We start from the raw sequence: 15,630 nt of genomic DNA on the forward strand, positions 1-15,630 counted from the left end.
GTTTAATTGATTCTTGATTTAGCTGCAATACTAGGGCAGTTTGAAAAATAGTCAGAAATATTTACTGTGGAATTATCTTGTTTTCTGTAATAAATCACTTTCATCTGCCAGCTTTGAAGAATCTAGGTTATTGTGAGACAAGTTTTCTCCTTATGTAAAATTATTTAAACATGGAAACAGTTTGTCACTTTCTTTTTCACATACCACACTTTTTTTGTAATTTGAAACATTAGAGAGGGCTGACTGAGCTTCAGATGGTGCAAGAGCTTGTTTTGTTTCCAAAGTAAAGTTCGTTTTCAGTACAAGTTCACCAAGTGTTGCTGATAACTCTTCTTTCAAAACAGGTTGCTGGAGCGGATGCTGGAATTAGTTACTGTACTATGTGTTCCACTTTCTACCCGAATGCCAAGGCATGAACTTTGTGCCAAGGCTTGGATTCAATCCAGGGAAATCAAGTTCAGGTTGGGACACAAATACTGTTTCAGTGAAGTTTATATATTAAATACTCACTGCAGATCAAATCATGACTTTTAGTGTTGGGATGAGGTTTTGTTTCCTTTCTGAAAAGTGGATGTTTTATGCTCCTATATACATCTCCAAATATTCAGCTGTGACAGTTGTCCTGAGGAAGTGCTGCACATTTCCCATAAATCTTTGTTTAAGGCTAAAGTTTTACTCTTCCTCAAGTTGTGATGAAGCTTTTTTTTGAAGTGTTTTGTCAGTCTGTGGGGTTTTTTTGACTTTATCTCTTTTCTTCCTCCCTTGTGAGTTTCTGAAAATAAGCAATTGGTAGCTGAATTCCTCCAGGACAGCAGATAAAAGTCAATTGCCCAAAATGGAGTGTGTTCTGAAAGGACTGTTTTGTCCCTTTGCCAAGTCACCAAAAGTACATAGAGGTAAGCAGATTGATGGTTAAAATTCTTTCCCTTCTATCCTCCACTGGGATTTCACTGTTGTAGTTAGCTTTTGCTTCATCCCTTCATCCTAGTAAATTAAAGTCCATAATTATTGGACTTGAAACAGAGAAGTTTTGTAGCACAACATTCATGTCAATATGTCTAGTTGAGGTTTTTGTTCATGTGCAGTTCCCCCTATCTGGTGAGTAGTAGCTTGGGGGAAGAGAATGTAGGATTCACTAAACTGAAGTATTATCTAAGAATTCAGACGGACAAGATTCCCCACATGTTCTGTGGAGGAAATGAGAGACATCGCTCTAAGCAGTGATTCCTAATCACATTTGGAGAAAGGGCATTTATAGTAAACAAAATTTCACTAATCTTTGTGAATATCTGAGCACAAATTAGTGTTTGTGGTATTTTTACAATGCACACTGAAATCTAGCAGAAAAGTTCAGCTTCCAGCATTATTTTCTCCTTGTGACCAAGTTGCATCCTGTTATCAAAGAATGGAACAAAAGACTCAAATGCAAGAAGAGTTTTTACAGAATTGAGGTTTTTTTATGTAGTTACTTTTTATGCTGCTTGTGCAGGAAAGAAATGGGTGGAGAACACAGGAAACAAAAAAATTAAAAGATGAGTCACTGGATTTTGAATTTTGGAAAGGTTGTAATAAAACAGACTAGACACTCTAAAGGAATATAATTATATTACATTGCACAAAGTATTTCTTTTTTTTTTTTTGAGACAAACTATTGCAGGAGACCTGCCCAAAAATAAATTGTAATGGGTAGGACATGTCAAATCAGGAGGTAAGTGAAAGAAAGAAGGAGTTATGGTTTTGTGTGGGCTTCCCTACAAATAATAAGGGTTTCTTAGGCAAAATGTAAAGGACAGAGAAATAAACTTGCTTTAGGGATTAAGCATGATCCCTGAAATAAGCATACATTGTGCATATTACCTAACAGAGGCAGGTGTCTGAATTCAGAGCAGAAATCTCAGATTTCATTACAACATTGCTGACTTGCGGTGTTACCGAGGTTTAGTAGAATTGCATTTGTACCTTTGCAGTGAAATAATCATGCATCTGGGGGTGTGCCAACAGAACTGAAGAAATAGATTTATCTGCTTTTCCAATTTATATAATTGAGGAAAAACAACTTGTAAAATATCTTGATGTAAATCTGGTATTTTCCTGTGGTTAGTTAAGAACCACCTTGAATAGCCACAGCTGGAGGAAGAAGTTCTTGTGCACCAGAGGAACAAGAGGAGCAATATACAAGATAGTGAGGAATGTCATAAACTGGTATAGTATTTCTGCAGTTGCCCAGCAAGGAACAGAGATGTTCAGTTTTGCTTTCTCTCATCTACTCTGTTGGCCAGCAGTTATAGTTCTGACGTTGTGTTCCTTCAATAGATGTTGAGTTTGAGAAAATACAACTAATATTTTGTAGTGTTTTTTAGACAATACATTAGTAAATATAACAGTTTCCAAAGATAACTAATCCCTGTGCTTTTGTGGTTACGTTTCTTGGAGTTTGGAAAAATCCCACCTAAGAACTTAGTTTCTTTGACTGCAATTATGCACTGGGAAATAACTGACAGGTATGATGAGTTTTTTTCCCCCAGAGCACTGTGAGACTTAGAACTTCAATGCCTGAGTTGAGCTGTCTCATACATATTTAGAAAGTGGACATTTTATTGGACCCTTATTGAGCCAGTGAATAGTGAAAAGAGCAAAGAGCACTTCGACAGAGTATGAGGGCTTCTTAGTTCCTTCTCTGCTGAATTCCTGGTCATTCCTTTTTCTTCATTGGTTGTACTGTCTGTGGTTCACCATTTGTGTTGATCAAAGAGGAGGAGGCATTTGGCATTCTGAAAATGAGAGAACAGTCACTACTTACTGTTTCTCTAAAAAGTAGAATGGTCTTCAGCACACACACACCTTTGGCTACCTTCCTTTGTGTCACACGGGTGGGACCCAAGGCTGGGTGCTAATGGGCTTTATCACTGCTAATGTATTTGGGGAAAGACTGGCACTAGGATCCTGGATGTAGCCTAGTACTTAAGAGAGCATATGTGTAATTCAGGTGATGTGGAACTAGAGGATTGAACTCCTTTCTTAATGTTCTTTAGCCTTGTTTTATTATAGAAAGCCATGGGGCACTCTTGCTACTTTTGGAAAGCTTTTACAACTGAAAAAGGCTTGAGAGCTTAGGTCTTGAAACCTCACCAATTGTTTGAGTTCGAAAATCCATCTCATGAAAGTAGCCAGCAGACTCTTCTGAAAACTTCTGAGGTTTTGACAAAGGCACCTGACCAGTCTCGCAATTATGAAGACTTTACAGCTACAATTACATTTAAACCACTTGGCTTTATTGAATGAATGTTAAATTCCCACTGCAGAGAAGAGTGTGAAAGTAAATCCCAGGTGAACAGGCATTATGGATTTTTTATAGGAGTTGCAAAGAAATGCCTGCTGAGTATTCAGTCCTTCTGACTTTCTGAATATGGGAGAAGATAACCATTCTTTCCTTTCTGCAAATCCAGAGTGCACCTCAAACTCACCAATTCTCCAAAACCTAGTGCTTTATCCATCATTACTGAAAGTTGCTGGTACTGTTTTTATTAATTTTCTCATATTGCAAATGTGGTTCATGATCCAGTCTTTCTTCTTTGGTGGAAACTTGTCAAAAATAAGTGGTATTATGAATTGCACATCTTCATTAGCTGAGCTTTCTTTTTGCTGCTCATTATCAACCTCTAGTTTCCTTCACAAAATGTCTCTGTTTGTTCAAAAGCCTATTGTCTGCTGCTCCTGCATTTTGAGATACATTTCAGTTTCACCAACTTCAATTTGAACGTTAATGCCAGTAAGAGTCCTGGAGTTAAGAAAAAGCTGAAGACTGTGATAATAGAAGAGCTTTACAGCACTAAGGTATGGTAAGAAGAATGTGAAAATGGAAGCAAAGGGAAGATAAGAGTAAGGTGTAATAATTACAGGAGAAATTAAAAAATAAATAGTATTTTATGCAGGCAGGTAGCAGTTAAAAGATTCCAGGATGAAGTGGCTGAGAGTATGTGTGTCTCAGAAGACTTTAAACTGATGGTGTCTGCAGTATAATGACTTTTAGATGTCCTCAAGGTTTGCTGGATGTTCCAAAATTCAGTCCTCTGTTTCTTGCAAACTTATGCCTAAATCTGCTAAATTATTTTCATTTGGTAAATCATGGACACGGATTGTGTTTCCTTCAGGGTTGTTCAAATGGAATCAGTTAATCATTAGACTACTGAGAAACCTCTTATGCTTGCATTTCTGTGGTAGTTACACTAAACAAGACACTCTGTATTTAGATTTCTAGGATTATTTGCTTTGCTAGACACAACAAAAACATTAGCATGTGATTCAACTTCAGAGTTGTGAGCTTTAGAAGACTTTCTGCAATGGCTCTTAAATTGTTGAGCTACTATGTAACATTTTAGGATCAGTTAATGTTTCCTAACAGGAAATTTCTCTGCAGGGTTGTGGTTCAAGCCCAGCTGGTATTTGATCACTGCACAGTCACTCACTCAATTGGCTTGGGAGGATGATAGTGTGGAAACTTGTGGGTTTGAGATAATGGCAGTTTAATGGGTAAAGCAAAAGCTGCACTTGTGAGCGAAGCAGAACTAATTCATCCCTCACTTCCCAGGGGCAGGCAGTTGTTCTGCCATCTCCAGAAAAGCAGATCTATATATGCCGACTGTCCCTCCCCTTTCTTCTTTTTTCCCCAGCTCTATATGCTGAGCATGTCACCATATGGCCAGGGGTATTCTTGTGGCCAGCTGGGGTCAGCTGTCATAGCTTTGTCCCCTTCCAGCTTCTTGTGCACCCCCAGCCTCCTCGCTGGTGGGGCCGTGTGAGATGCAGAAAAGCCCTTGACCTAGTAGTGCAAGTGCTGCTCAGCAATAATGAGAACTTTCCTTTGTTACTAACGCTGCATTCAGCACAGATGCAAAACACAGCAATACCAGGTACTATGAGAGTTTCACTCTCTTCCAGCCCAGGCCACTACAACAGTGCAGAATCAGACATTGACTATGGAGCAAAGATTTGTTTTAAACTCTGCAGAGAGAAGGATAAAAAGGTAAAATGTTTTGTAGGTAAGTAAATACTATGAAGTCAGTTAGGAGCCAGAATCCCTGTTGGACCAGCAGTAGATACTCAGTGATCACAAAGAATGTAGGGCCAGTTGTCTTCTCTGAGTATTTTAGGTATTACTTCTGCTCCACCAATGGTATTTCAGGTTGTTTTTTCTAGGGACATCTGAGCTGTTAAATATTTACGAAATATACATAGATAAAACTGATGTGAGATTATCTTTTTGGTCCAAATGGTTTAAATAGAAGGGCTGCTTAGACAGAATCTTGTTATATACCAATACGTTATTTAATGTGTTCAAAACCACCTTTAGGATAAATCAAATTTTCCTAGGTACGGTATTGTAAGATTTCACGTTGCCGGTTTGTGGGCAGGTCTGCAATTCTGAACTGGGCATGAAGTTACAGATAGGAAGGTTTAGGCATTTAAGAGTAGGATCCATAAAGTAAATTATGCAGGAGGAAATCGGAGGAGGGGAAACAGAGTTCAAGCCTGTTATTGTTCAGAAACAGACATAAATAGAACTTAGAGCTGTGCTACTCTTCATGCATTTATGTATGAAACTTGTATCAGCTCTTTCCTGTGCAACACACATAGAAAGGGAACTAGATATCCCAGTGTACACAATGATCTGCTGTGATGTGGCTGATCTGCCTTCAGATCTCCCTCTGCCCAATTTGGCAGAAGGATTTGAGCAAAAAGAGTTTACAACTGCCACTAGCCCAAGAGCATACTCAGAGATTACTATCTCGGTCTGTCATGTCAAAACTCCTTTCATAGAAAATATTAAGTAATCATTGCCAGGGAGAAATTACAAGAAGGTGACTAGTTTATTTTAAGTTGGCAGTTTAGGTACTGAAGTGGTACTGAAATTTCAGGGTGAAGTCTCTTTGCCAATAAATCCTGTAAAATCTGTTCATGCTGTTCTACATCAAATCATTAACTATCCATTGGGGTTGGCATAGGAAATTAAGTGCTAAACATGATCAGATGAACCTCTGACTTTGCTACCCCCTCTCCTCACTTAACAAAGGTCACTTAATTTTTGCAAAGTGAAGCTGCTTTTCCAAATGAGTTTTGATCTGTTTTGTTGCTGTGTCAGGTTATGAATCCCAGTTTAGGTCTGTGTTCTGTTGCACAAAGGTGAGGTGTAAGATGAGATACTTTGGGATGAGCAGATAGAAAAGTAAAAGTATGGTAATGCTCTCTTACCCATGATAAGGGAAAGAACAGAGGTGACATGCTGATGGGAAAGAGATTTTTCCAAATCTTGCATCCTTTGTCTAAATGTTTTTTTGGTACAGCAGGGCTGCGGGGCAGAGGGAGCATCAGATACTGAAATTGATTTTCACATGGATGTTGGCACACACACCCCAGCTTTTCCCTCAGGCCAGAGCACTGTCCGTGTGGTGTCATTGCAAGTGGCAGGGGGAAGCCGTGTTTGGATCCTGAGGGTGATGTGTCCCAGATCCTTTGAGAAGCAGCCTGGGAGCAGTGTGGACCCCACCATCTCCACTGAGAAGGGTGCAGCACTTGGGTCACCAGAGCACTGCACTCTGTCTTTCCCTCTGCGTGGACTGGACCCACAGGCTCCCAGACATGACTGCAGGAATCTCAGGTCATCTCTGGGCTCTCCAGCTGCTTCTGTGGAGCGCTCAGGTCACCCTTGGTTTCCTAAAATGTGTCTGCAAAGAACTTTGTTTGCTTTTGGGCACCACAAGATGATAAAATAAGCACATTTTCAAAGCAGCTAAGGAAGTTGCAAAGCCCCAGGTGCACAGGGCAGGCTGGAGCCGGTGCTGTGAGAGCACCCCAGACCCCCTGGGAGCCTGGCTCGCTTTGTCCAGGCAGCGTCCGGAGCAGAAAGGGCCCAAGGGCAGCGCCCTGCTCCCATCCGTGTCACCCGGAGCAGGGAGGTGGAGCTGCCGGGGCAGAGGGGGCAGCTCCTCTGGTGTCTGTTTAAAGAGACCAGAGGTGATCTGGTCACTTTAAACAGACACCACACGCTCACTGTGGTGTGTGTTTAGGGCCCTTGGGAGGGAGCTGCTGCTCTGGGAGGAGCGGGCAGTGAAGTACTCTGAGGCAAGAGCAACTTTCTGAGCTGAGGCTTCACTCACCTCCTGACATGCCGCCCCAAACCCGGGCTCGGCAGAGACTTTTGATCAAAGGGGGAAAAGTTGTGAATTATGACCTCTCTGTGGTGGCTGATGTGTATGTGGAAGATGGAGTGGTGCAGCAGGTGGGACCAAACCTAAACCCTGAGCCCTCGACTGGACTCGTTGTGCTGGATGCGACCAGCAAGCTGGTGATCCCTGGAGGCATTGATACTCACACGCACATGGAGTTCCCTTTCATGGGAAGCAGATCAAAAGATGACTTCTATACTGGAACCAAGGTGGGTGCACATGTGCACGTCTATGTGTGCATCTGGGCTTTCTCAGAGGGGTGCCTGCTGGTTGTCCAGTATTATTTCTAAAAGAGAGAATAGAATGTGAATTGAGCATGGCCAGTTGTTCTGTCCCTTTGACCAGGACATTGTTGTAAAGCAGTTGGCGTACTCAGAGGTCCACCCTCAACCAGTATGTTGTTTGGGCTCCTTCAGGAACTATTGTAATTGCAGGGATCAAGTGAGGCAGGCATTAACCCTGGCTGTCAGCATGCAGATTACAACCTGTTTTGGTACATGCATCAAGCTTCTCTGAGCAAAGGTTAACTAAAGCAACAGTTTAATTCCCCTGTGCTGTTTAAGCGCTTCTGTGGCAATCTGATCTTTCTCCTCTGTTAGCATAAGGAAATGCAGACATTTTTTCTGTCACTTTGGTGCTTACTGTGTCTCTCAATGAAAGTCCACTTCAAATACACTTTATTAAAGTATCTAATTTCTCCTAGTTTTACACTTGGAGTGGGTTTTTTCCCAGCTTTTTAGCTGATCTTATTATATTCCCTAAATATGAATAGTGTATCAATTACTCATATTAGCAGTATTATGCATCATCTCCATGCAATTTCCATAACCAAAATTTTCAAGGCACTTTTCTAGGAGCTTTGTTGTGCAGACTGAAATCCTTTGTTCACAGAAATTATCACATTGCCCTACTTGGCTTGTCTGCTAGCCATCACCTTCACAGAGACTGTTCTACCCAGTTCCTCTCACTGGAGAACTGGGGTTTACTAAAAAGCAAAAAATAAGTTTTTAAGGTTTTCTGAGTAACTGAGGTACTTATAGAACAGGGAGGCTGCAAAACAGAGGCTGCATATGCAAAACAGGATGTCCAGATAGTCACTTCAGTGCCTACAAGAAAATTCTAGATCCAGCTTAGCAATCAGATGTCAAAAAATTTTAATTTGTGGCTATTCTTTACCCAGGTCAAAGTGTGGAAAGTGTTCAGACCTATTCACTGAAGGTTATCATCTGACAAATATTTTGTCAAAAAATTCAGTGAGATAGAGTTGTATTCCAACTATTGTGAAATATGCTACAATGATTAGCTAAGATTTACCCATTCAGTTGAATAAGTAAAGGCACTTTACAGATAGAGGGGGAAAAAGTTGTAGGAATAAAAAGAGACTTCGAGTGGAGTTGTGGAACCCATGATATTTCTTTTTTTCTTGAAATCTATAAACTTTCTTTAAATCCTGTTTAACAAACAAGTCAATCAGACTTGTTGAAAAATATTTGACAGTTTGAACAACTTTTCCTGGAGAAAATGTTTTGCTCAATTAATTGGAGATTATAAATACTTGTGTCACTTCTTTTTCCGTGTCAAACCACGACAGTCACTCTCCAAACTTCTCTTTTTGCAAAATATACTGACATATTTACAATTATTCTGATTTTGAAGTGAACAGAAGGACGAAAGAGACTAATTGTTGTAGGAAAAGGAATGAGGGACCTGGATAGATGGGCTGAGTCCAACAATACAAGGTTTAACAAGTCCTAGTGCAGCGTCCTGCACTTCGGCCACAAAAACCCCCTGCAGCATTACAGGCTGGGGACAGAGTGGCTGGACAGTGCCCAGGGGATCTGGGGGTCCTGGTTGACAACAGAGTGAACGTGAGCCAGTGTGTGCCAGGTGGCCAAGAAGGCCAATGGCATCCTGGCCTGGATCAGCAATAGTGTGGCCAGCAGGACCAGGGCAGTCATTCTTCACTGTACTGGGCACTGGTGAGGCTGCACCTTGAGTGCTGTCCTTGAGTCCAGTCCTGCACCCCTCAAGTCAGGAAGAGCATTGAGGTGCTCAGATGCATCCAGAGAAGGGCAACAAGGCTGGTGAAGGGTCTGGAGCACAAGCCCTGTGAGGAGCAGCTGAGTGATCTGGGGCTGTTTAGCCTGGAGGAGACTCAGGGGAGACCTCAGCTCTTTCTGCAAATCCTTGAAAGGAGGGTGCAGCCAGGTGGGGCTTGGTCTCCCAGGCAACCCACAAGAGGACAAGAGTCTTAATCTGCACCAGGGGAAGTTTAGGCTGGACATTAGGAAAAAATGGGAGTCACCATCTCTGGAGGTGTTTAAAAAAAGACTGGATGTGTCGTTTAGTGCCATGTTTTAGTTGATCAGGTGGTGTTAGGTCATAGGTTGGACTTGATCTCAGAGGTCTTTTTGAGCCTAGTTAATTCTGTGATTCTCTGATCCTGTGAATTTGAACTGTGCATATTTTGATCTGAATTGGTTATTACCATTTTGCAAAGGGACAGAGCAATAGAGAGGATTTCTTTTGCTAATCTGGAAGAAAGCAACAATTTCAAAAAAGGAGCTGTACTGGATCAATTTCTTTTAGTCAAGGATCTGGCATCTGAGTAACTTTCTTCTCCTTCAAAGGCAAGAAAAGTAATAATTCAGTTGTTCATAAAGAAGAGTGGAAATTATTGGTTAAAAAGCAATTTTTGATCACCATTCATCTGTTAAGTAAAGTTGTCGTTTAGTTTATTACTTGACAACATTTTTGTAGAGGATGTAAATTGCTCATTCTATTTAAAACCCTCTATACACTTTTACTAAATGATATCCTGTTACTAATAAAAATATGCTTTAAAACACTTGTAAAATATTTTAGAATTTGGGGCTTTTCATATTATATTTTCAAACTCAGTGGGGTTTTTTGTTGTTGTTGTGTATTTTCCCCTTAATACTTGCCTGTCACTCAGGCTTGTTTTTTCTACTACATAGACTCTGAGGAAGCACATCTCAAGTTGACTGTGCTCTTCTAATGCTCTTCTTCCTCAGTGATTCCACACACTTGAGGATTGTCACTGATGCATGAACACTACAGACACATCTCCCAGTCTTTGATAAGTTTTTGTACATGAAGAGAAACTTCTCTTTCAACATGAGAATTTCACTTGGATTCTCTTGAGCGTGGTTTTGAGTACATTTTTCTCATAGCAAGTGAAAATAATCTCCATAATCATTTTTCAAGTCTGGACTTTACTCAGGGGAAATCCTCAGTGGCTTTTGGCTTTTCAGTCTATCCAGATTAATTGATGTAAGGGAGTTGGAGAGGGTGGGAGGAAATTTGCATTCTTTCTGATTGCTAAATACTAACTTTATTCTTTCCAGGCAGCTATAGCAGGAGGAACCACTATGATCATCGACTTTGCCATCCCTCAGAAAGGCTGTTCTCTTACTGAAGCTTTTGATACATGGAAAAGCTGGGCAGACCCTAAAGTCTGCTGTGATTATTCATTGCACGTGGCAGTTACATGGTGGAGCAACAAGGTAGAAACAAGAGCTGATTTAAATTCCATAAATTTGTGCCACACCTGATTTGAATCAGTCTTCACATGCTAAATAGTGCTTGCTGGTTAGTGGTTTTGTGATTAAAAACAACATTTGAAATAGCCCACACCCTTCTGAGAGTATATGTATTTGAAAGTCTGCAGATAGCTTATATCTCTGGATAACAGTGCACAAAGTTAAAGGTAGGGATTGTGCAAGACCAAGACCAGGCAGGTCAGAGGAGGAAAGAGGTGTTTACAATAATTTTGTCTTTTGTTGCTTGAACACTTGATATTGTATGCTTCTGATGAGTTTTGGTAGTTTTGGTTTTTGTTTCTTTTTTTTATTTAGTAAGGGTATACATGAAAAATATGGTACTTGACTTTCATTTGTAGAAGAAATGAAATTTTTTTCCTGGGTGATTGCAGTAAAACCCATTTAAAGTAAAGCAAGACTGTAGCCAATAGTACACTGAATGTGAAATAATCTTAAAAACCTTTTTTGAATTTACATATGGGAAAATCACCTTTGCTGACTGAATATTTGCTGATAGCTTGAAACTTTACTGATAAATTAATTTTTCAGGTGCTTGATATCTATTTGAATGAGATCCATGTTTTACAAGATGACTTGGGATTCTCAGAGAACTATGCATCAGTACACAGATATATTAAGTAAATTCCTATTTTATATATGAGTACTTCTTCTAATTTTTAAATTCCAAAATATATGCACAAAAGTCTTCATTCTGCAAACAACACATCTTTGGTATTCTGTGTACTGAGTGCTAAAATAGGCTGACCACAACTTCTAACTTAAGGCAAAGTCATGAAATAAATTCTCCAATGAAATTTGAGTAATGTGCATTTGAAACAGCCTCAGCAGACAATAGTGGAATTGTATAAAGAATCCAATAAAAATAGAGATATGTAAATCAATTAAATGTTCTAGTTCATATTAAGAATGTAACTGTTTATAAAGGCCAAGATGAAAAGAAATAGATTGGGTATTTTGTAGCTACAAAAGGCCTGGGTGAAAGAGACTATGTCATGCCCATCTAATGAGTTCTCATCTCATCAGGATTTGAACTATTAATTAAAAACATACATTCTTTGCTATGCCTTCTGTTAGTTGTAGTAAACTGTGAAGAGGATAAATGATATGCCTCTATATTTGTGCCAGAGGAGGGCCTTCTGTCAGGTGTTTATTTGATAACTCCCACTCAAGATGTGCTCCCGTTCCTCCTCTGGATAACTAAAAAATATTTCCTTGAATATTTTACATATCTTACACTTCTTGGGCAGACCCAACCAGATTATTAGAGAGAAGATGAAAAATAATATTTTACTTTTTGAAAGGAATTAATCCCATGGAAATTGTAATAGCATTACAGATACCTGTCAATTATTGTAACCATCATTTTACTGGGAAGGGAGAGGCAAAGTTATGTAATATATGTTTCTAGCTAACTAGTTGTACAAGAAACATTTAGACTAAGATACGTGTATTTCTTTCTTTGTGATGTAATGTTTTGCTGGGCTTCATAGGCTCTAGCAGAAGCAGAGGATCCTAAAAAGTAGTGAATAAAAAAAAAAAAAGCAGGCCTGCACTTAACATTTTGTAGCTGTTTTGTTTGACAACAAAATATTTCAAAAGGCTGTGTGTGTTGTGTTTAGAGTAAGGACAAAGCTCTAAAAGATGAAATCTTTTCTGTCACCATGTTGTTTGGTAGAAGCTGCAGCCCGTTGCAATCCAATTTTGAAAATCAGTTTTGCACAAATGTCCATGTTGTGTGAGTTGGACACATTGACTGTAATATTAGAATGGGTGTTTTCAGCATCAAGAGGTTTATTTGAAATAAAATTCTTCCACATTACCTTTCTAAAAAGCATTCCCTCCTGCAATTAACTTGTGCTTCCAATATTTGCACTGCAGTGCTACTCTTTTATATATTTTGAGAATCAGTTTGGTGCAAGAAGACATATTTAAAGACTAAGTCTTTAAATATGTGACTTGGGCCATTTGTACTGAACATATGTTTGATGGGTGAGTAAAGGTTCACCATTTATGCTTAAAATTTCTTTATAAAAACTTATTATTATGTAAAATATAATTGCTGTATTTTTCAGGTGAAGCAAGAAATGGAAAGTCTTGTTCAAAACAAAGGTGTCAACTCCTTCAAGATGTTTATGGCCTATAAAGATATATACATGGTTAATGATGAGGAGCTATATGAAGCCTTTTCCTGCTGTAAAGAACTTGGGGCAGTTGCTCAAGTCCATGCGGAGAATGGGGAACTAATTGCACAGGTGCACATTTGACATTTTGTCCATCAAAGTCAGGATGGTCCTGACCCTAGGTCTCTCCAGACATAGTTAGCTTATATAACAGAAGCAAATCCAGAAGTATGGAGAAAGCTCCCCTGGCTGGGCACAGAAGTCTCAACATCCCTCTATGCATAATTAGCTTCACTTCATACTTGCTTCTGCCACCTTAGCGCTGTGTGGAGGCACTGAGAGTTCTGGGGCCCTGAGGGTAAAACTCCACTGGTGATACTCGACATCAGTGATAACTAGAGGGGCTATAATAGAATAGTTTCTTCAGCTATTCCAGTCAACAGCACCCCAGGCCCCATAATGGAAATAAATTCATTTGTAAATAATCTCAAATCAGCAATACTAAAACTCCTGGAACAGAGTAGAGACAAAACCTTTTGGCCTCTTAAATGCTTGGAGTTTTCTGGATATGCATTTTTGTGCTTGGTAAGAATTTTTTATTTTTTCCTTTTTTTCTTTCCAATGAGGGTCCTTGGCCATGATATTTAGGTGTATGTATTGAGAGAGTGGCAGGGTTTTCAAGAGCACTGATTTAATCCTGCAAGCCAGTGAAGTCTGTTCTTTGAATTTACTTAGGTATTCTGAGACCTGAGTTTATTGAGAGATATGTTAGATTTCAGATAAAACTACAGTAACTTATTTTGGAAAAAAAAATCATAACTGCCTGGTTATTTTTTGCCTTGAACTGGTTGCAATGGCTGGTTCAGAATCAATTTGACTGACAGCATGCTCATGACACCACAGATACAGTTTAAGATTTCTTCATGCTTTTGTTTGGTATTCAGGGTGCAAAGAAGATGCTGGCAATGGGAATAACTGGCCCTGAGGGTCATGAACTGTGTCGTCCTGAAGAAGTGGAAGCTGAAGCTACACAAAGAGCAATTACCATAGCAAATGCTGTAAACTGTCCCCTTTATGTAGTCCATGTAATGAGTAAATCTTCAGCAAAGGTGATAAGTAATGCAAGAAGAGAAGGTAAAAGCTGTAATTCTTTTCTATTTGGACAATGGCATTGGAGGAAGGGTCACAGAAAACCAAACTCAGCATTAGTGTCTTACTTTTCATGGGTATCATAAGCTTCAGATCATGGGTGAATTTCTTGGAGCAGGATGTCTAAATTGTGTGTGCATGTGTGTGTGTGTTGTTGGGCCCAAGGGAAGCAATGTGGAAGAACAGCAATCAGAATTGAGACTTTCCTTTCTCCCCAGAGCAAACTTTTTTCTCTTTGCACTGTCAAAATACAGGCCAAGGTCAAAGTGATCACCAGAACAGCAATATTGCATTAAAAATCATGTGACCAGTTCAAGACAATAAATACTCTACTGTTCTCCTCCCTTGAGTTTGTTTGCAAGACTTTACCAGATACCTTGATGAGAAATTCTGTAACAGAGACCATACCATATTTTTGCAGACAGTGCCACGATGACTCCTATTCACTGGGCATTTAAAGTCATGGTGAAGATGACAATGTTTGAAAGCCTTGATTTTCACCAGAGTTGCTCTGGTTTGCACTACAGTGTTCACAAATAACTCTGATCAGCCAAGGGGGGCTGACTTTCCTGTTAGGTAGACTAGAAGGAGCCTGAAGGCTCTTAGGTATTCAGGATATTTTATCTCCTCATCTATAAGTTCATCCACAGCAGCAAGTGGAACAACAGCATTGTGAGGAGACATTACCAAGGTGGAAGGAGCAGGACAGGAGCCCAAGATTTGGAGGACCTAAAATTATGTGTCCTCATTATCTTTTTACATCTTTTTTTATTATGTTTTTACATCTTTTGCATTTACAGCTTGTTTTCACCTGACTTGATAGGAATTTCATACACACTTCTGTTTCCCTGTTTCTTTTCTTTAGATAATGCCTACAGAGGGGGAGTATTTTATTAATATTAAAATGTAGAGAATGAAATCATGATAAATCAACACAGTGTAATGTCATTGTACTAATATAGATGGATATGTTTATGCACAATATGTATGACTATGACTTCTAGTAAGTTTCAGCAGTAATTCAAGTTTGTAAAAGAACTTACCAGAATATATTTTATTGGCACATCTTTTTGTACTGTGCTATGTTGGATTCCTCCACTAGATGCCAGTGCTGCCAGGCATGTGGATTATATCCATCTGTTGGTTGTAAATTCACAGGCATCATGTGAACATTAACATTAAGAAGTTATGATAACAGTGAAATACCCAGATTAAAGATGAAAAACTGGCTGTGAAGACCTAAGCCAGTGTTTTATAATACACTGTTCAAGTAAAGAATTTTATGCTGACAGTAAATACTGTAAAACATTGATTAGGTGTGAGTTATAAGAAGTCTGCAGTGCCAGTTTGATTACTGAGGATAGGTGTATGCTTTTCCAATATGTACTAAGAAAAAAACTGGGACATTTGATGCACATTGTGGTGCAAATTGTATTTTATGGCTTCCTGGGCTGCTGCAATCAGATTCACCAATGCTTCCCTTTGTGCACAGCAACATATAACATATTTTCATAATTCATATTGATCTGCACAGAAGTATACTGTTTAGAAAAA

General features: G+C 39.4%; 1 protein-coding gene across 2 annotated transcripts in view; it reads left to right on the top strand.

Moving 5' to 3' along the window:
- Nucleotides 1-7,002: 7,002 nt before the first annotated feature.
- Nucleotides 7,003-15,630, top strand: part of DPYS (dihydropyrimidinase) — a 30,358-nt gene continuing 21,730 nt past the window's right edge. The window contains exons 1-4 of one of the 2 annotated variants that reach the window (XM_077782525.1): nucleotides 7,003-7,432; nucleotides 10,592-10,750; nucleotides 12,880-13,059; nucleotides 13,872-14,061. In XM_077782525.1, coding sequence (XP_077638651.1) covers nucleotides 7,163-7,432; nucleotides 10,592-10,750; nucleotides 12,880-13,059; nucleotides 13,872-14,061 — 799 coding nt within the window. In that variant the 5' untranslated portion in view covers nucleotides 7,003-7,162. The remainder of the gene's footprint in view (nucleotides 7,433-10,591; nucleotides 10,751-12,879; nucleotides 13,060-13,871; nucleotides 14,062-15,630) is intronic. The other variant, XM_021546423.3, reaches the window with a different exon arrangement.

The sequence above is a fragment of the Lonchura striata genome, chromosome 1, assembly GCF_046129695.1.
Source record: "Lonchura striata isolate bLonStr1 chromosome 1, bLonStr1.mat, whole genome shotgun sequence".
Classification (NCBI taxonomy): Eukaryota; Metazoa; Chordata; class Aves; order Passeriformes; family Estrildidae; genus Lonchura; species Lonchura striata.